Here is a 21,593-nt window from a genome sequence, read left to right as displayed (position 1 = left end):
CTTTGTTTTAGATCTATGTTTAAACTGTTCCATAATTTTCGTTCCAAAATTGCTACTTCTTGATATCTCATATGGATAAAATGGAACATGTACATTGTAAGAATTTTTAGTTTCATGTAAATTGATACTTCTGCTTCAAAAAAAAAAAAAAAAAGAACTGCTCAGAATATGAGGTGGTAACCATTAGAGTGCTAATACATAGCTGGCTACTTTAAAAGAAAATAGAGAAAGAACATCATTTTCTATGACCTTATTCACTTTCTTAAAAAGAAAATCAGTAGATGTTGAAAATATGAATTTGTTATAACGCGGATTGCCCACTCTTGCAAGATATAATATACTGGATTTCAGCGGGAAAAAATCCTCAGTGGCCCTCTCCTCCACACAAACACATGCAGATACACAACAATTATAGCGCCACAGTACACAATACTTCTCGCAACTCCAAGTTACCTATACCTTTTCCTCCTTCGGTTTACCTTCCTCTGCTTTTATTTTGTCATACACCTGTCGTTCTCTTTCTTTCTTTTTTCTTCTTCTTCTAATGGGCATTATGCATGAAACATTGCGCAATGGATTGTGTGATCAACTACATCTTTGTCACTAATTTTGCTTGACGATTTTCTGTCTCATTTTTATCACAACAAAACAACACAAGTCAATTTTAAATGATGGGTAGTTGACATTCATTTACAAACTCATCTGCCAAATATATGTGGCGAATACGGCCATAATTTAAAGCCATAATCTTCTTTTTGACACATCAATGTACAATTTACAATTACCACAGTCGAGACAAAATAATACTTCTATTTTCGACGCGATTCAGTTCTTGAAGTAATCATCTTAAGATGTGTTCACATATGATATGGGCGTAAATATAATAACGTGATCAGAAAGAGCACAGGCATGACTTAATTTTGTTTTTGATGTATTGAGGTTAGGAATATTATGTATCCATGCATATCTATATTTACATCTATTTCATCCAGAATATCAAGCAAAAAATCTAGTTCCTAAAAATCTTAATTTAGATATGCATTGATTATTCATAATCTAAAGTTAACGTTGTTCCCCCAACGAATTTTGGAAAATGAAGTTCTCTTTTCTTTTCTTTTTTGTAGGCCGTAATCATAATTCCCTTGTCAGGTGTATTAAAGTTTATCTGAAGTTTTCGTTGTTGTGACATACATCTGTAAATGATCCATTATGTTTTTATTCGTATCGTTTGTTTTTTTTTTTGTTCATTTTCATTTCTTTTTTATTTATGTTTTTTTCTTAGCTGTTATTCAATCATGGATTTGCAGTGTTTGACGATGATTTTCAATCATCGGGTTTTTTTTAACTCCAGCATCTTATTCTGTGAGTTACACCTCTCGGGATCAATATGCAGAAATTAGGCCTATATATTTTTGTGGTATATTAATACCTTTGAGGCTGACATTCCTTCTGTTTTCAATGGTATCAGTTCTTGCCAGACCTGTAATCTTAAATAGTCTCCATGTTATGTTCATTTGATATGTATAGATGACTTTTGGGCCTTCTTTCAGTAATCACGATTGTTCATTGTTATAATGTCGCTGAAACCAATTTCCTTGGATATTTCTAGGTACACGGTGCATACACACAAGTTGGCAAAGTGTCACATAAAGTTATCTAAAAAGAAAAAAAAAATCCGTGAAGGTGGTTGCGCACAACCTCATGATCAACAATATTCTTTTACAATTTTATACACTAACACAGGCATTGAAAATGTTAGCCTGTAAGACAAAGAAAAGCCATATTTTCGTCAAAATATACGTGCATATAGCCGTATTTGTTTATAGTATCGTGTTTTCGATTATCCTAATGAACTCAATGTAAAGCATCGTGTAGGAATGCACTTCTAGAAGAGAGCACAAAACAATTATTGCCATATTCACAGAGATGCATGGTGTCTGCGAAAAATATGTACAGTAAATATTGCGATGGAAACCTAATTCAGAGTTCTACTGTCATAGGCTTTGTCATCAGTTCCAATATCACTGGACCATTACCTAGAGTAACTACGGCAGTATGCGGCCGTGCAGCCGTTCGCGGCAGGTACAGCATACACGGTAATATACCGCTAAACACAGCACTGCACTGTTACATGCACACTACACATATACTAACACACTAGCAATCAACAAAAACCAACCGATAAAATGGGCACGATCTCTGACGAAAGTGAATTTTTTTCACCTAAATGACAACATATCGCATCCAAAATTAAATTTTCGGTACTTCTTAACATAACAGTTAAGAAACAATGGTCCAAGAAACTGGATTTTTTGTCGTTTTTTCGATGTTCATGGATTTTGAAAACATATCCTCACGTAAAATAGAACTTTCGCGAGCCGATGTGGGCCGCCATTTCTTTTCGGAAAGTGGATGTTACCATCGAAAAAAAAAAATTAGAAAAACACGAGGAAGACATCAACAACACCGCCAGAATTGCGATCTTGTTTGCGGCCAATGCATGTACGCCCGCTATTTTCACGTGCTTTCGCAATGGGAATTGGCGCTTACGCAATGTTCGCGAGACATGTGAAGGCGTTCAGCGAAAGATCGCGGAGCACGCGCGTATTGCATAGGGATTGTACATCGTGCCGCAAGCAGAAATACTACGTCGCATATCGCCCTTATCGGCGAAAATTGTGACGGGTTTTGCCCTGGTAAATCATGAAAACTGCGTTGGTCAGTGGTAAATTTCTTTTATGAAAACAATTGCGTTAATGAATAATCTTGTCTATGACATATGAAATGGTTGAAAATAATTTGCCTGATTTGTTTACAAGTTGGAAAAACCCTTAACAATGCTTAAACCTGCCGCAAACGGGATATTTTACTCTATATAATTATCTTGAAATATCACTTTCTCCGCAGATTATAGAGAGAATATTGCGATTTTCGAAGATAACTGTCCAAATTTTAGACAAGGACTCACAATACTCATAGGCCCGAATTCACAAAGGTGGTACAATCTTGTACATGGTTTCAACCATTTACAAAGACCGTAGATTATATGGGGCGCCAAGTGTCGACGAAATGAAAACATTTTGTAACGAAATGATCATTTCGTTAAGGAGATAATGGTCAATTTCGTAACGAAATAGGCCATGTGACATTTGGCGCCCCATAAAAACTACGGTCTTTGTAAATGGTTTAAACCATGGACAAGATTGTACCACCTTCGTGAATTTTGGGCCTATGAATATTGTGAGCGTGATCCTTATCTAAAATTTGGACAGTTATCTTGTCCATGGCTTAAACCATGGACAAGATTGTACCACCTTCGTGAATTCGGGCCAAATATTTTCCTTATCTCAGGAATATAACCATATGTGACCCTGCACCTCAAAACAAACAAAAAGTCGCCAAAAATGAATATTTAGTTAAAACCATATTCTGAAAGAGCAGACTTTAAAGGTCCTGTTTACCTTTGGGAGCAGTGATTAAAAAGATATTCAAGATATCACCTTTGAAGCATATAGTGTAGGTCAGTAAACCACAAAACATCCTACCATATAAAAAAAAATGCAATAAAGCCTAAAATATAAGAAGATGTCACAATTTTTCTCATTAAACTGTAACTGTAGACGGTTAAGTCTGGAAACATTGTAATTATAACTATTGTTCATATTTTGTATATTTAACAACACTTAACATCGATTATACTTGTTCAAATTTTTACATTGGTTGTTTCTATCCCTAACTCACATTTAGAACTATTTTGAAGTAGTAATGCTGGGTTTTTGTTTCATCTGCAAATGGTAAATTATGCCTTTAAGCTTTAAAATGGTGTATAACTCAAATCAAATGGACTCTCCTAACCTATCTAAATATTGGAAAGAAAGCACAAACTCAGGAAAAGTGTGAACTGATAAAAGAGGCTCTGAAGTACAGTGTCTATTCAAGCGCTTAATCTTTACCAAACCGTGCTGGCTGTGCGATGAATGGGACAAAAAAACAGGAAGTAAACCACCTGAGTAAAAACAATGAAGGGATTATCAGATTAAACTGAAATTAGGCATGCCTCATTAACACATTTTGTCCATAATCAATGCCAACTTTCAAAGCAGTAGCACTATCCTTTCAAAAGTTATTAGAGCTGAAAGCGAAGAGTGTGGACAAGGTTTTTGAGAAATAAAAAGGGATTCTGAAGACACACCTAATCACACCATTCTACCAAACATGTCAGAGATAAACTGCTAAAAAAACACACTTTACTGCCGGTTTTATGATACCAAATGTTAGCATAATGTAAAAGAAGACCCGCTCTTTCGGAAAATATGAAAAAGTCAAGTTCGGCTATAGGTTGACCCATTTCACTTATTTTCAGTCCTCACGCAAAATCAGTGTGTGCGACTTTATGTTCGTTTTGAGGTGCACGGTCACATATTATTTGCTGATCAGCTACTTATCATGTGAACTTTAATGCCAGCGCAATTTCTGTAGCCTTTGCTTCCTCTATAGTATTTTTGCAGGCTACATGTATATGTACATGTAATATAGATCTAATACATGGGCTTATGTTTTAAGTGGATTATCATATAAGTGGAATATTCTTATCAACCAAACCATTAATATCACTATATCTTAATATCTTTGGTCCATCCACTTGACATGGGTGATGGGAATTCATTGCAGACTTGATACAGTACAAATTAAAAAAAAAAAGAACTTTGCATCAAAGTTGGACTGTCTTAACTCGGTTAAGTTGATTGCATTACCATTTTTTTTTTTGTTTTTTGCGCGAGTCTACTCATCACTGAAAACACGCGAAGACCTAGACACATGCAGTGTAGCAGGTTTGATTAGTTAACCATCGCATTAACATGATTAAGAAAGAAAAGTGCAATTATTGAAAGGTATGTGCTTACGTCGGTTAAGTGTTTGATGAGTGGTACGATGTTTTGTTACAGGCCTACATCTACGGCAATATCACCTCGCACTTTTGATATTTCCTCATTAGATGCAATTCCAGTATCTAAAATTCACAAACCCTGCCTAAAATTAGGAAGGATTCAAAGTCAATAATTGCTTCTGGAAAACGATCACATTTTCGACGTTATCAAAATAACATCTCAAATGTCTGTGAAATTCATATACATTTCCTCATCGAAATTTGGTTTTATGTCAGTAATGCACGAGTCACCTGTTTTGTCCACATTTGCATATAGCCCTTCGCACACCGCCGGGTTTGCTGAGGGAGAGTGTCCTTTTGTTTCCTTCAATTCTGCGTACAAGCCATCAGGCAATGGTGTTTTAGCGTCAACACTGCATGTTTTTCGACTTTTGTCCACTTTTGCATACAATTCTTCGCAAATTACTGGTTTCGGTGGCAATGCTGTTCCTCTTGGTTTATTCACACGTGTGTACAGTTCCTCTCTAATCGGGGTCTTGGTGTCATGGCTCTCAGAGAAGTGATCAAATTCCCTCACATCAGGGAGAAGGCTACCTATGGAGTCTTTTCCTGGATTCAGCGAACTATATTCACTACGGTCGAAAACGTCAGGGTGATATGGCCTGTTAATAGCTTCAATGTCCTGAGAAACCCCAGGATCTAGCTTGTAGTAAAAAACGCCTTCAGAAGGCGCACCTGTTGGGGATCCTAGACTGGAACAGAGTAGATTTTCTTTTTCTGTTAGCGTGAAGATTAGGCTGAAACGTCGGACAAATAGATGGGTGAGCTGGGTCATAACCTTGTGCTCTGTCGTCGTGGCACGTATGATTGATATGATCGTGGTCATTGTCCCTTAAGATATTTCTAGATCTGGCATAATCGTTTTCCAGTTTCCCAGAAGCAAGTCTGGCATCCTGCATTTGAGTACAATAACCGTCGGATCTACTGCTAAAGTTCAGTGAATTGTAACATGTGTCATCGAACAAGCGGGCCCCACCAGGGGATCTAGAGGCATCTTCTGTAACCCCATTGTTGCTATTAAGTTCCACATCTTGGTAAACACACTCCTCACTGCCGTTTTCCGTGTGATCCAGTGACGTTCCCTGCATGTCATTAAAGTCTTGAATATAAGGGATATTCGCTGATGGCAATGACCCGCAGCCGACAGTTTTGTTGTCGTTATTCCGTGAAGAAAATGCACGAGAGACTTGCTCTACGTTTGAGGGTAGGGAAGCCCCCGTGTGTGTCTCCGCAGCGTCCTGGTAAATGTGTCTCATGTGACTCGTGTCCTCTCCATGAGCCATGGCGTCTCTGAATGTGTTGTCAGGGTGGTTCGGATAAGGATGACCCTCTTCTTCAACGCCAGCACCGTCAGTATTAAATACATCATTATCGGTCGAGCTCGGATTTTGGTTGGACGAGTGTACAGGATGCATCTGCAATAGCTGATTTGAAACTTGTGAGGGCCTATACCTGTTACACAAAGAATAAAAAAAAAACATTTAGTTTTTGTTAATAACAGTTCAGTGACAACTATAAAGTACTTATTTCAATTTAAATTAACCACATCTTGTGGGAAAACAAATATCATTGATGAAATCTATTATCTATATGCTACAGTCACACACTGCCCCCCCCCCCCCAAGGAAAAACGCAGTATCTATATCCAGCTCTATTTCTCAACAATTCACCATTTATATTTTTGCCAAAGCCCCTGGAAAATTTACTCTTTTGAAAAATTCCTTCATTGTGGAATTTTAGTCTATCTAGCTACCAATTTTCCTCGAAAATATCATTTTGGTTTTTTTTTTTTTTTGTCTTGTGTTTCAGTTATTGATGAAAATGTAGATAGTTTTGGGAAACCCCATGCAATTGACTGATTTCCCCAAGGAAAAACGCAGTATCTACAGCGGAATGACTAGGATTAATCTTCTGCCCTAGTTATGTATGCATGTATACATCATTGTACAACTTGTATTCATGATGCACCATCCTCAATCTTGGGCCCTGGGGGATGCATCCTCCATCCCCCCATTTATGCCCTGATTACAGAGCAGGCTTCATAACATTAACAAATAACAGATCGTTCTTGGAACGTTTTGCTTTTTCAGATTGCAGCTCAAACCTAAAAAGTAAAACATTCCCAGACCGATCTAGCTGTATAAACGTTACGTGTTTAATATGAAGCTTGCCAGGGCTGTAATGTGGTGCTACATGGCCTAGTAGCTAACTAGTAGCATCTAGATCTAGATCTGTACAGTCTAGGCTAGAGTCTGTATAGACCAAAATAAATTTAGATTGGATGTCTGGACTTAGATCGATCTAGACTAGTTTTTATATATCGTTTATTCTAGGCTGGCTACGTAGCAGGCTCAGGCTATACATGCACGATACTGACAGAAAAAAAAAATAGCCTAGAAGGTTTAGTCTAAGCCCTACACGAGACAGGACTCTTTAAATAGAAAAAAAAATACATCTAGGTCTAGATCGAAGTTACATCCGCTCTCTAGGCCTATTCCTTCTGGATCGAACCAAAGTTTTTTATGTCATGTAAATTTGTAATGTAACTTTTTTTTACTTGTAACTTGTAGCATGCAGCATGGGATCATGCATGCATTTTACGCAACCCAGTCTCACTATGTCTAGGGTCTAGATAAGAATTAAAAATAAATACAACTTATTCTTAACTGTCTCTATTCTGTCCATTTACCTATTTTTCACATAATCTATTGTCAGCCATTTGATTTTAAGACAGTATGGTATGGAGTAGATAATTGAACATTGACACTTCACTAGACCTCGGAATAGGATTCTAAGTGGTTAAGTTTTAGTTTTAGACTTCTTACTTAGTTTTATAAACAGGCCTGCCCTACCATGTTAGGCCTAGCTATTCTAGTCCTACACTAGATCTTTCTTTAGACTTTTGGAATACGGACCCTGAAAGTTCTGATTAACGTTAAGTCTAAGGTTAGAAAAGAGACGCAAGACTCAAACGTTTACTGTTTGTTAGACAAGTCTTAACGTTAGACTTACATTTAGATCGATAGGGTCTAACATGTTACATAACCTGACCTTTATCCAACACAACACAAATAGGTCTAGATCTATTGCCTTTCGCCGAAACTTTCGGATTCGGAGCCTGATGAATTTTGACTAGGGTCTAGGCCTAACAAAGTTACTTCACAACAAGTTAATATTGAAATAGTACGGAAGATGTTCATCATCGTGGTAGAATATGAAAGAATAAAGCTGATCGTTTGTCACACGAAGCGAGGTAAACACAAATATATGCATTTGTGTTTACCTCGCTTCGTGTGACAAACATGTATTTGTGTTTACATCGCTTCTTGTGACAAACGATCAGCTTTATTCTGTCAATATTGAAATAGTTTTGAATAACTTACTCATTATCTGCAGATAATTTTTTCTTGAGGGCTATGCTCACGAGTAATTTTCCCTGCGACAACATTTTGTTTTAATCCTAGCAAGTAGTACACACTCACGTCACTGTATGCTGACTAGCCGGGCCGTTTTTCATTGGGGGGGGGGGGGGGGGGGCAGCCACGGCCGGGTCACAAAACGGATTTGATCCGAGAAAAAATGAGCCGGATTAGTCTCGGAATGGAGGGTAATTTATGCTGTACTATTTCGAACCGGGTCCATAAGGAATTAAAACCGTACCGACCCGGTTCGAGCCGTAGAGACCCGTATTGACCCGTATCGAACAGTATAAAAATCCGCTTTAAACCCTTAACTGAATCGTTTTCGACCCCTATCGACCCGTGTCGACCCTACCAACCCGGATGTTAAACCTTGTCATCATCCGTTGCATGAAGGTAATGCGGTATACGGCAAGGGTCCATACGGTTTAAGGCTGCGGGTTGCAGTGGGTCGATGCGAGTCAATGCAGTTTGAACCGCATCAATTCGAATATCAATACGGAATTGAAGTCCGTGAAAATTTTTTGAACATGACCAAAAAATTTTGGGTGCACGTCATCCACGAGTCATACAGCCCACAAGTCATACAGCTCACAAGTCATACAGCCACCAGTAATACAGCCCACGAGTTCGACACTGAGAAAATTAAGCCCATGAGTTCGACATCAAGTAAAATAAGTCCACGAGTTATACAGCCCATTTCTTCGACATTTCACACAAAAGGCTCACGAGACCGACACTACACTTAAAAGGCTCACGAGACTGACAATAGGCAAAAGAGGTTCACAAGACCGACACTAAGCAAAAGAGGCTCACGAGACCGACACTAGGCAAAGAAGGCCCACGAGACCGACAGGATGAACAGAGCCACCTATAGACCAATTACATGTATAGGGTGTCCAGATAATGGCATAAAGAAGGTTTATAAGAAATGGAAAAGGAGAGTTGCTAGGGTATTTCCCCGTTAATTGCCCTCACTCACCCCCTGAACGGTTCAAGATCTTTAATTGTGTTGCGTATGTGAGTGTTTGTGAAAAAAAAAAATCCAGTAAAAGTGCATGATATGTTTCAACATTACTTTCGGAAATGCCAAAACACCCACGTTTAATTCCATATCTGCAAAGCCCAGACCGGTATACCTACTCATTAAAATTATTAATGTGGACATTCAGACAACCAACTAAAAAGTACCCAGGTGTGAAATGAAGTTCACGACAAGAAAATTCACAAAATGGACAATGTTGTAGTGCACACCTGCCTTACATGATATGGGGGGGGGGGGGACTAGTCATCTGCAAAGGTGTTGAAATAATAAAAAAATCACAGAAAATAATGTAATCATCAATTAAGGCAGCGTTAAGAATTCGGAAAAAGAAGATGCATCCATGAAAGTTACTTTTCGATTTCATGAAAAATGTACTGTTTAGAGAAGAATATTTTTACAAACACAAGCTTCTGAAATCGAGGTGAATCGCTGCGAAAAAAAAAAAAAAAAAAAACGTTTTCATCCGTTGAATTTCATACATTAAAGTTAAAGAGAAAATTACAAATTATACTATAAGCAGGCGGGTATAAGCAGGCGGAAAGGATATCTAATAAGGCCTACTTAATTTGTGAAGCGAGAAAGAAAAGGGCGAAAACAAAAATAGATCCTGGCCACCGTCTAAACAGTCTACAAAAGCCTATTAAATATAGCGCGATGGTATCTAAAAGTAAGCCATTCAACATTCTTTCCTCTATCATTTTTTTTTTTCATTTTTAAGGGGGGGGGGGTTCTATGAAAAGAACAATTCTATAAGAATAAAAAATGAAAAAAATAGTAACAATGTCGCTTCCCGTAGCGTGACAGAACTGCCCTCTAAAAGCCACACGACGTGTAGAAATACATATTAAAATTGGTTGATATGTAGATGGTGCTGCTGCTGTTGTAGGTTAGCAACAATCTCTTGCTCGACAGCGTAACGAAATTGCACCCGCCAGTATGCAATTTTCCCCTTTAATGGAACACGCTGTACAGGTACATATTTGTAATTGACATGTAGATGGCGCTGTTCATCCTGTCGGTCTCGTGAGCCTCGTTTGCGCACTGTCGGTCTCGTGAGCCTTAATTGTGTAGTGTCGGTCTCGTGGGCTTTCTTTGCTTAGTGTCGGTCTCGTGAGCCTTTTGTGCCTAGTGTCGAACTCATGGGCTGTATGACTCGTGAGCCGTATAACTCATGGGCTGTATGACTCATGGACCTATTTTTGATGTCGGTCTCGTGGACCGTATGACTGGTGGGTGTCGTTCCCGTGGGATGACCCCAAATTTTTCACCGCCGTATCGTAGCCCCCGGAATCCAACAGGAATTGACACGGGTTACGATGCGGGTCAATGCGGGTCTCTACGGGTCAAACCGGATCGATACGGTTTTAATTCCTTATGGACCCGGTTCGACGTCCGGCCGTGATGTGTGACTGTAGCAACAGGAAACAAGTTTATTAGGCCTAAGAATCATGGGTGCGATCCAGTGCTCTAATACTTTTTCACTCAAAAGCATTTAGCATTACATTAATTCATGTAACATTTGGTTAACGTATTTTAATATGATTTAAGTTTGTAGGTGAATAATACACTTTATGACTAAAGTTACTTGTGCTTGCTAGCAAGAGCTCATTTCCTCGCCGCGATCAGCTCCATCCCCTCCTTTCACATTATAAACATGAAAAACAGTTTATTATTCAAAATCTCACCTTTTCTTGTGGTGTTTGTACCAAGCCACGGAGAGGATGACAAGTAACGTGAGAACGACAAACAGAAAGGTTCCCAGGGTGTAGAGGCCTACCATAATATCTATTTGATGGTGACCAGACACTGAAACATAATGCAAGAATTCAAGCCTTCATAATACGAAGAAGAACAAAGTGCTTTGGAAAAAAAAAGTGGAGAGAAATTAAATTAACTTTCCTGTCAAAGCAATAAAAGCTATATCAAGTTTTTGATCATATCTTCATAACCTTTCATTCTATGATCATGAGTTGAGACAGCACATCATCATTAAAGTCCATGATACGATGAGAAACGTTTCTTCTTTTTTTCTGGGTCAGGACAGCATAACTGTGTATAGGTAAAGTAAAGACTATCGATAATCCAACATACATGTATATGAAGTAAAAATAGACAAATAGCATAATTCCATGTGTTAATATATACAGACACATACATTTTCAACCTCTGTACCTCTGTCACACAATCGATAAAATAAAAGTAACTTAAAAAAAATGTCGTTACTAGCCCATTGAAAAAGTACACAATTAAACTATACTCCAATTTGATATAATTTATGATGTACAAATAGACAAACAGCATACTTCCATATACATACAGTTGTATATACACTGAAACATATTTAATGTAACCTCTGTCCCTCAGTCTGTCACAAAATCTATCAACTAAAAAAAAAACACCGATATAACATCGAACAACAAAACAAATATGCCTTTACTAATCCCTAATCAATTCTACGCTTTTGACAGGACACGTGATATTTTTACCCACATCACTTCAGGATACTATATAGCAACGGAAACGTGAACAGCTACGTGCACGTGATTGACACTTCGCTAAACCAAAGTACAATGTAAGTAAAGCAGGGGAAGGAAAACAACATTCTGGTCGCAACAATGAACAACATAAAAGGAAAGATATGTCGAGATCAGCGCAAAGTGTTGTCATTAATATTGAATTTACGAAGAGATATAAAAGAGGGTAAGGGGAGAAACGGACTTTATGGCAAAGCTGTCGAGCTCACCGGAAGAAGTCACCGTCTTTTGTAATGTTGTTAGTTCTTCAACGGGTTGCAATTCGCCTATTCATATGGAGGAGATAACAAGAACGTTAATGGTACATGTGTAGTACATGATACACCATACCAACCAGTGCTTAGCCCCTTCTTAGTCCAGACTTCTACTTTAATACCCATTATTTACACCTAGAAATGAAAGCTTATGCCGATATGTTTTTACACCCTTTTCCTCCTGTTTTATAGCTGTTGTGTTTATAGCAAAGGGAATATACTTCCTGATAGATAAATCAGTTAGTCTTTCAGGCTGATGACAAGAGTAAATGGCATCCTGCATTTATGAATTTTTAACATAATCTTAAATTTAGGGAGAGAGCGAAAAGATTATGTTTCCTCAACAAGAAAAAGAAATACCTAACACATTCACACTTTTTATGCAAACTGAACACTTTAGTTCATATAACATACTAAGTGTGCACCTTGCAATACTCACTTGGGGAAACTGTCATTTGTGATGGCGTTGTGAGGATTTCGACATCGTGCCTTTCCTTGTCTGTAAACAAAACTCTCACCAATTCGTAAACGTTTACAACTAAGGAAACATAATCCATGACTAAAAATTAAGATTTGAAACAATATCAATCAATTCATCACACTAAATTCGTTCTCTCATAATCATGAACTATGGTATGCGTCCTGCGATGAGTTTGAGCGTGGATAAAACGTGTCAATGGCACATTTTACTGGCCACATTCACTTTTGGCACTTCACAGTGAAGGAAAGAAAATATATTAATGTTACCAAGAAAACTTGGTCAAACAATGGACGTAAAAAAAAACAGTTTTAAGATTCAATGCGTATCAATGATTCATGACATTATTAAAGATTCGTCACTTGCCACATAAAATATTGACGCAAGCTCATTTAAGACGCATATTATTCATGATATGAAATAAGGAAATCAGGGTGGCGATTTTGTAGACGATTGGATGGTACTAAGTATGGTGGGAAACAATAATAATTTAACCAAATGAAACGGAGATGATGTGTTCCAGTTATTAATAAATGCAGTAGTCAGTCAGATGCCAAATGTTGGTCAAGTTGTCTTGCGTGTTGTGCTTTTCCTCTAATCTTATGCAAGTTTTAAGTGAAATTGTGCATTTGATTGACATCTTTTTTTTTTTTTGTCGGGGTTTATGGGGTATTTGCTGCCATATGACAAAATAATGATCCCAACCACCTCGAAATTGTTTGTTTCATATGTCATAAGACATATCATGTCTCATTTCTCTATTCTAATATATATACTAAAGAAAAAAAAAAGTTTGCGTTGGTTACATTAAGATGTACTAAATTAGCACGACAGACCGTTTGTTGCATTGTCGACTGCCCGGCAAGACGGGACTGACGCGTTCCAAACCGGGAAGCAAGTCGACCATCCAGGTAGTCCCACACACTGCAGTGTCGCAGTGCCACTTAGTATGAACCCTTCGCCACATGTAAGAGTCATCTTGGATCCAAAGCTGGTGATATTAGAGTCCCAATAACCATCAGACACAGGGCCGGGATGCTCACAAAACCCGACAGAAACTGTCAAAAAAAAGGAGAAAATTTTGCGATATAAGAATATGAAAACAAGGCAAAGAGAAATATCAAAACAATACAAAGAAAATACATGTATAATTAAGTGTGGTAATCTTACCTCTGCTGTCGCAACCGTCACAATTGTTGACTGTAAATTATGATTGCAATGTATTATTTTTCCGTGTCATACCCATCCCAGAAACTGTGATAAATCAGAGAAGTAATACAAAGTCTGAAAACTAAACACACATACACACACACACACACAAACACACACACACACACACAATGCTACATAGAGAGAAAATACATGAAAATAGGGACATTTCTCCCCCTCATATAGGACACACGACTTGATACTCACGGTTAAACAAACAATGGATTTGCTGACCGGGTTTAAGTTCTTCGCTGGTTTCAGGTGCCCAATCATGAGCACTGCTCACGTCAGAAATAAAGTTGGCAAACGCTTCTGATTGATAACATGTGCAGTTCCTTTCATTGATAATAGCAATGTCATGGTTTCCGGATTTTCGTCTACAGGTAGACACGCACTCTTCGTCAGAATGAACGCTAAATCCAGAAACAAATAAAGCCTGGAAGGAGCGACGATCATCCCGGTAGCATCCAAGAAATCCTGGTTCTGCGTTCATACAATAGGTGATTGTTAAAATCTTCTGGTGATTTCTAATCGCTGAATGTTTGTTGATCCACACTTATGACATTCTACTGCTGACACTATTCAAAATAAATCACTTCATAAAATCCCGATTGTTGAAGAAGTATAAAAACATCTGTTTATTTCAAACGAACCGTGCTTTCATGCAGACTAATTTCTCATTGTTTGAAACACTATACATAATTATGTGACCGTGCACCTCAAAACGAACATAAAGTCGCACACACTGATTTTGCGTGAGGACTGAAAATAAGTGAAATAGGTCAACCTAGCCGAACTTGACTTTTTCATATTTTCTGAAAGAGCGGGTCTTCTTTTACATTACGCTAAAATTTGGTATCATAAAACGAACAGGAAAGTGTGTTTTTTAGTAGTTTATCTCGAACATTTTTGGTAGAATAGTGTGATTAGGTGTGTCTTTAGAATCCCTTTTTAATTTCTGAAAAACCTTGTCCACACTCTTCACTTTCAACTCTAGTAACTTTTGAAAGGATAGTGCTACTGCTTTGAAAGTTGGCATTAATTATGGACAGAATGTTTTAATGAGGCATGCTAAATTTCATTTTAATCTGATAATCCCGTCATTGTTGTTACACTGATGGTTTACTTTCTGCTTTTTGTCCCATTCATCGCACAGCCAGCACGGTTTGGTAAAGATTAAGCGCTTGAATAGACACTGTACTTCAGAGCCTATTTTCTCAGTTCACACTTTTCCTGAGTTTGTGCTTTCTTTCCAATATTTAGATCGGTTAGGAGAGTCCATTTGATTTGAGTTATACATCATTTTAAAGCTTAAAGTCTGCTCTTTCAGAATGTGGTCTTAACTAAAAATTCATGTCTGGCGACTTTTTGTTTGTTTTGAGGTGCAGGGTCACATATGTACATGCATGACGACCTAACATTTGAACAGAATAATCTGACAAGACGAAGGAGCTTTATAACATTGTCAGGACATGAATGTAGGAGGGGAATTTAATCGCGCTCAAAAATGGCAAGCTGAGATTTAGAGTCTTAACAATGAGAATGCTCAGACGCCGATTTAGCGGATATAAATATACTATCACACTATCAACCCTTGTAAAGAAACCAAATGACATTCCACTTTCAGAGATAACCCGCAAAAGGTTTGTTAGACAAAAACAAGATTTTCTGTTTGATATTTGTATGTTATATAATTGAACCACACGTAGCATGTGACCTTCATTAAGATTAAAGTTAAAGGTTGAATGATGTGATGCTTTTGAGGTAACATCACGCGAGCATAATAATGTCTCGTATAATTGTATATTTCTGTGAAAATTCTTAAGCTATCACATTATGTTGTGTCCGTGATAAAGTACATGAATCTATATCTATACTTAAACACGAATTAAACAGTCACACATGAAAATTACAAACCATATCAGGCACTAAAAAAAAAAAAGAAAATGCCTACACATGCAAACACACTCTCAGATGAATATACATTATGTGTGACTGTATTAGTTCCACTCTATTCCCCCAAACATATCACACAAACCATAGATAACAGATAAACACCAATATTCGGACAGTTGGCGTTGTTGTTTAGATTCAGTCAAGCGTCTATTGGTGAGGGATAAATGCTCATTACGTCCTTTTTAAAGCAACAGTTGATAATGGCTTGCTTGATAAACTCAACAAACGTCATCCTATTTCTTAAAAGCAATTCATTTACGACAAGCTATTCATCTTTCTGTTTTTACTAGTATTCAGTGTCTTACTTCCAGTCATCTTCTCGTATTTATCATCTTGTCTTGGCTTTTATGTCTATGACTTTATAAGAGCAAGATGAGAACACGTCAAATATACAAACCTACAAACATTACTCTTCCGCCAACCCCCCTTCCTCTCCAAAAAAAAAAAAAAAAAAAGAAAAAAAAGAGAGATAATATTATGATCATATGCATCATACATACATAATAAGCTGATAAATTGCTACAACTTTTCATGCTCAATCTCACCTTGGCATCTGAGTCTCACAGCCTTGTTCCAGCTACACTCAGTTTTGTTTGATAGACAGTCATTTACTGTTGCACGCTGACAACCTGTGCATTGATATATCGAAAATCAGTGAAGACATTAGCCGGTGTGAATAAACGTTTATCATATCTCCGCAAATTCTGCCACGCCAAGGGAAACGGAAGTTGGGGCAGGGGAAATTCGCAGCAATGACATATCTCGAGAATTTTACTCAAATATTCCGAACCTTACGTGCAAATTCAATTTTGTATAATCGTCTGTTTCTTCACGAATCATTGTGTAAACATTTAACACATATTTTGTTTTTAATCTTTACGCAGAATATTACAGTTAGGCCTACCTGTAGAATATGAAAGCCATTGAGTGTTGTCCGATGGTGCTGTGGTTGGAATAATTTCAGCCGTATAATCTTTTACCGCTCGGAAGCCGAGCTCTCTGCAAACTAAATCTGCAGCTTCAGGGTTAAAGCCTTCAAAGCACATTATGTCTGACTCCACGACCACCAAGCCATCCAGGGGAGAGGGTCCGCCAACCAGCTTTGCCAACGGCATTTCTTGAAATTGAATGAATTTAGTATAAGTGACTATAAAGTTGCATTTGTGTTTTTTTATGTTGAATCTATTTCTCATTTTTCAAATGAGAATTTTCCAACAGCCAAATACAATACAAGACACTCTGGACTCTATAGATACTGCTTTGTCTAAATGCGAGTATGTTTAAGAGAACAAGATTCTTAAGACATTAAAGGGGTGGTACAGTATTGGTCGAGATCAGAATTGGGCTTTTAACTTTTTGCAAGATACCTAGAAAACACTTGTGATAGAGTATAGAGCATACAATTTTTAGAAGAACTCAAAGTTTATTTGATGAAAATCGGGTTTGGAATGACTGAAACATCCAAGAACAAAGTAAAACAAAGCGATCGTACTAAAGTGTGGGTCCCACACTGTTCTGTTTTGGATATCTCAGCCATTTCAAAACCAATTGTCATCAAATAAACGTTGAATTCCTCTTAGAATTACGTGCTCTTTCATATTTTATAAGATGTTTCTCATTCTCTCAACAAAAATGTTAGAAACCTGAAATTAGGTCTCAACCAAAATTATGCGATCCCTTTAATTGTCAATGAAAATGAAATATCAAGTTCTTATTTGATATAGATAATAAACAAAAAGACAAGAAGAGGAAACTCACTTCGGTACTCTATAGAAAATGCCGATATCCGCGTGGGTCCCAAAAGTGTTTTAACTGCTTGTATCACAAGATGATATCATACATTCCTAGCATATTTTGAGGACAAACGGATCTGATAAAGTGAATTACGCAGAACGTGGTTATTCTCTGTTTAGAACAACGATAGTTCTAATTCACGGCTGATCAATTCGGACAAGAATGATGTAGGAAACTAGAAACACACAGATAGCAATTGATGTTACGCCTCAACGACAAAGTCACTTTGTTTTGATATTGTGCAAGTAGACGTCCCTCATTCAGTGATTGTTTTCGTAAAGTGGACCTTATTTTACTTATTCAATTAATTTTGTTCGAAATGCTTCCAAAACCGACAAACGGATCTGATAAAGTGAATTACACAGACCGTGGTTATTCTCTGTTAAGAACAACGATAGTTCTAATTCATGGCTGACCAATTCGGACAAGAATGATGTAGGAAACTACGAAACACACGGATAGCAATTGATGTTGCGCCTCAACGACAAGGTCAGTTTGTTTTAATATTGTGCAAGTAGACGTCCCTCATTCAGTGATTGTTTTCGTAAAGTGGACCTTATTTTACTTATTCAATTAATTTTGTTCGAAATGCTTCCAAAACCGACAAACGGATCAAATAAAGTAAATTACACAGAACGTGGTTATTCTCTGTTAAGAACAACAATAGTTCTAATTCACAGCTGATCAATACGGACAAAAATGATGTAGGAAACTACGAAACACAAGGATAGCAATTGATGTTGTGCCTCAACGACAAGGTCAGTTTGTTTTGATATTGTGCAAGTAGACGTCCCTCATTCAATGATTGTTTTCGTAAAGTGGACCTTATTTTACTTATTCAATTAACTTTGTTCGAAATGCTTCCAAAAACGATAATATAATAAAAAATAACATAAATATATCGTTTTCGTTAATTGGAAATGAAGCTATTGACATCATTAGTAATCTACAAAAGACATTTTAAGGCTACCACGGATTCACAACGTTTATTCAGGAATGTCACGAAAGATATCACATTCCTGCCTATGTTTTGCTGAAATGCATTTTTCTCGCGAAGAAATTCAAACACACTACTGGATATTATATCAAATACATACATGAGGCCAGGGGTTAATTTCGGATGTGATTTTTTTTTTTTCTGTTTCTCTCAACATTACTTAAACATTTATGTGATATTTAGTTCACTTACCCACTTGAAAGTTCATAATCGTTTTAAAGTTTATAATATATCGATATTATCGACAAACACTCACAAGGACGATACATCTGAACAAACTAGTGTCTATCTCGCGGACCTGTTTTACTTGATGTCAAAGTCATGGGCTGTATGATTCGTGGGTCTTTGCCTCTGGTGCACGAGCTTGACACGCCCGAGTCACACAACCAAAGAATCATACAGCTCGTGAGACGGACACTATACAGTGAACATGGCCCACGATCTCGACATGAAATGAAATAGGCCCAAGAGTTATAAACCAAAGATTAGTGTGTATTTTGTACAGCTGGGTGTCACGAGAACGGCATATATAATAGGGAAGAAATAACTAACGGGAGGGGCAACCGTTTCGTTACACTACCTGGCGCGGTGGATTGACGCCTATGAGGATCGAGGTTTTTCTATATAGATTGACCCAATTGAAGACTTTGATGCGCTTATTCAACTCGTTACAATCTTTATGAAATGTGAGTTGTCTTGTCTATCATTACACTGTATTATCATTACTTTCATTTTGAGGGGTGGAAGACTGCCACGAAGCCAACCCTTCCCTTTCCGTAAAACATAGATGCTTATTCAGAAAAAACAAACAAACAAACATTAAAATTTATACTGATTCAGACTACTGGGAATATTGATATACAGTAACTGTTTACAGTGAAGTGTTTCACAAATTGTCCATGTCGACAACTGATGTACATAAACTATAGGGGGAATAGATACGACCGGTAGTTATCAGTGAAGATGTTGATTTAGTATGAATTCACAGCAATTAACATAATGGTTTATCGAGGTATTTCTTATCATTCATAAAACAGAAGATGCACCCATGTTTACTGTTACTTTTTCCTTTGCAATACTACCATTTTTAGGACAATTGATATGAACAAAACCACAAACAGATTATGCATCCCTTCAAAAGCTTTTACCAATTGACACCATTAAGGAGTTTCACAGAAGGCTGCAAATTGTTTCTCTGATAATATGGCTTCAAATTTCTTGTAAGTCGGGGGGGGGGGTAATTTGCTTGTACGATAGGTAACTAGTGCAGCGACAGAAAAAAAAAAAGAAAGGAAAAACATTTCCGGCTGGAAACGTGGCAACTGTAAATACCACGATCAATTACGGACGATGCAAACTTGAAGCCCTACATTGGTAAGAATCTCGCATCCGTGAGCGTGACTAAATTGGTTACTGTTTGTAATGCTGAAACTTGAAAACCTAACTTAGTGCAATTTGATTTAAAGTCATCGGGTTCTGCTGTCTGTTGTTCTAAACCAGACTACTGTGAATATTTTAGTATAAAAAATAAGGTTTGGTGACATTTTTGCTTTTACACGCTCTTTTTATACGAATCATTGTGTTGTCTTTTAAATTGTCAACACATACATGGATCTATTTTCCGGCAAGAAAATGAGATAAGAAAAAAATTGTGCACGTTGATTGGGGAAAAACAACGGAGCAAATAAGAATTATGAAAAGCCTGCTTCTAAAAGGCGTTAAATCCATTAAAAATGATGGATTTAGCGCCTTTTGGAAGCAAGCTCTTCATAAATAAACCATTGAATTGAATTAAATTGAAAATAAACACTGATACTGATTTTTATGCGAGTAAAGTGATACTTACCCTCTAAACACTTCACATTCATTTTGAAATTCGCTTCACCAGGCCTATATATGTTTCCATAAACTCAGTTTGGTCTCATGCGCCAGCGATAAAACGGGGTGCGGCAACTCGTCTTCCTTAATCAAAGTTCGAAACGTCCTGTTAGATATTACATCCTGTATATCGAATCCCATAAAGCCACTATTGATGAATTGAACTTCTATGAGAATTCGCCGTCCTAGAGGGGCTTGTATAACCCAACTATTGTTGGCGATGTATGCTGTATCACACGATACGTCAAGGTCTAGTGACTTCTCCGAGCAGTTTAGAGTAAAATCTGCAGGAGGACAGAAAAGTAGTGCAAAGGCATACTTGCAAGTAAACGTTAATATATTGTATCAGGCTTAGAGAGAAAAAAGATCGATATCATTAAGCATTCATAAATCATTAGTACTGTGCCAATTGTAGACATTGTGTGCAAAGAAATTATTGTTTTTCTTTCAGCGTTCGTCGCTTTATTTTCTGTACCGAATATCAAGAGTCGACAGGGACACTAGTATAATCATCAAACAAAGCATCAATATTATTCAACTAAATAGAAGGTTAACGTATAGGACACATCAGTGCTTTAATTACCACAAATATGAAGCAAAATAGCGAATGAAATATCGCAACTAGATTTTTTAGCTTTTTGAGTGTATGTATGCGCGTGTTTTCTCACAAATGCATGTGTGCCTCAGCAAATAAGTAAAAAGGTAAGAAGCAAGAAGTGTGAATGATCTGTTGGAGAATATCTGTTTAAACAAAAATTGAAAAGAAAAAAAAAAATACTTACGCGTCATGTTGCTTTCCGAAGTTGAGGAAGTGAGCAAAGGCTGGTAGAGCAAGAAACAGGCAACGAACAATACGACAAAAGACATTCTTCATCAATTTTAGGTGACATAAATGATAATAAATTCTTCATTAGTCCCTCTTTAGCAGTAGCATTAAACAGTGACTCCAACTAGATTTGCTAGATGAGGAACAACACCTCCGCCAAAATTAGGAAACTTCGCTTTATTTCCAGGTGTAAAAACGTGAAATCATATGCCAAGTCTCGATATTGTGTGGGTGAAGATCAAACAGAACTTGTCC

At 37.4% G+C, this 21,593-nt stretch overlaps 1 protein-coding gene across 1 annotated transcript; it reads right to left on the bottom strand.

Moving 5' to 3' along the window:
* Positions 1-5,108: 5,108 nt before the first annotated feature.
* Positions 5,109-20,502, bottom strand: LOC140239416 (uncharacterized). Its single transcript, XM_072319254.1, is given in 10 exon segments — positions 5,109-5,663; positions 5,665-6,400; positions 11,098-11,218; positions 12,156-12,212; positions 12,640-12,699; positions 13,515-13,736; positions 14,095-14,370; positions 16,389-16,472; positions 16,748-16,960; positions 20,481-20,502. Coding segments are annotated over 10 exon segments (2,346 nt in total).
* Positions 20,503-21,593: the final 1,091 nt, after the last annotated feature.

This window comes from Diadema setosum, chromosome 16, assembly GCF_964275005.1.
Source record: "Diadema setosum chromosome 16, eeDiaSeto1, whole genome shotgun sequence".
Lineage (NCBI taxonomy): Eukaryota > Metazoa > Echinodermata > Echinoidea > Diadematoida > Diadematidae > Diadema > Diadema setosum.
This window is presented reverse-complemented; position numbering and strand designations above follow the sequence as displayed.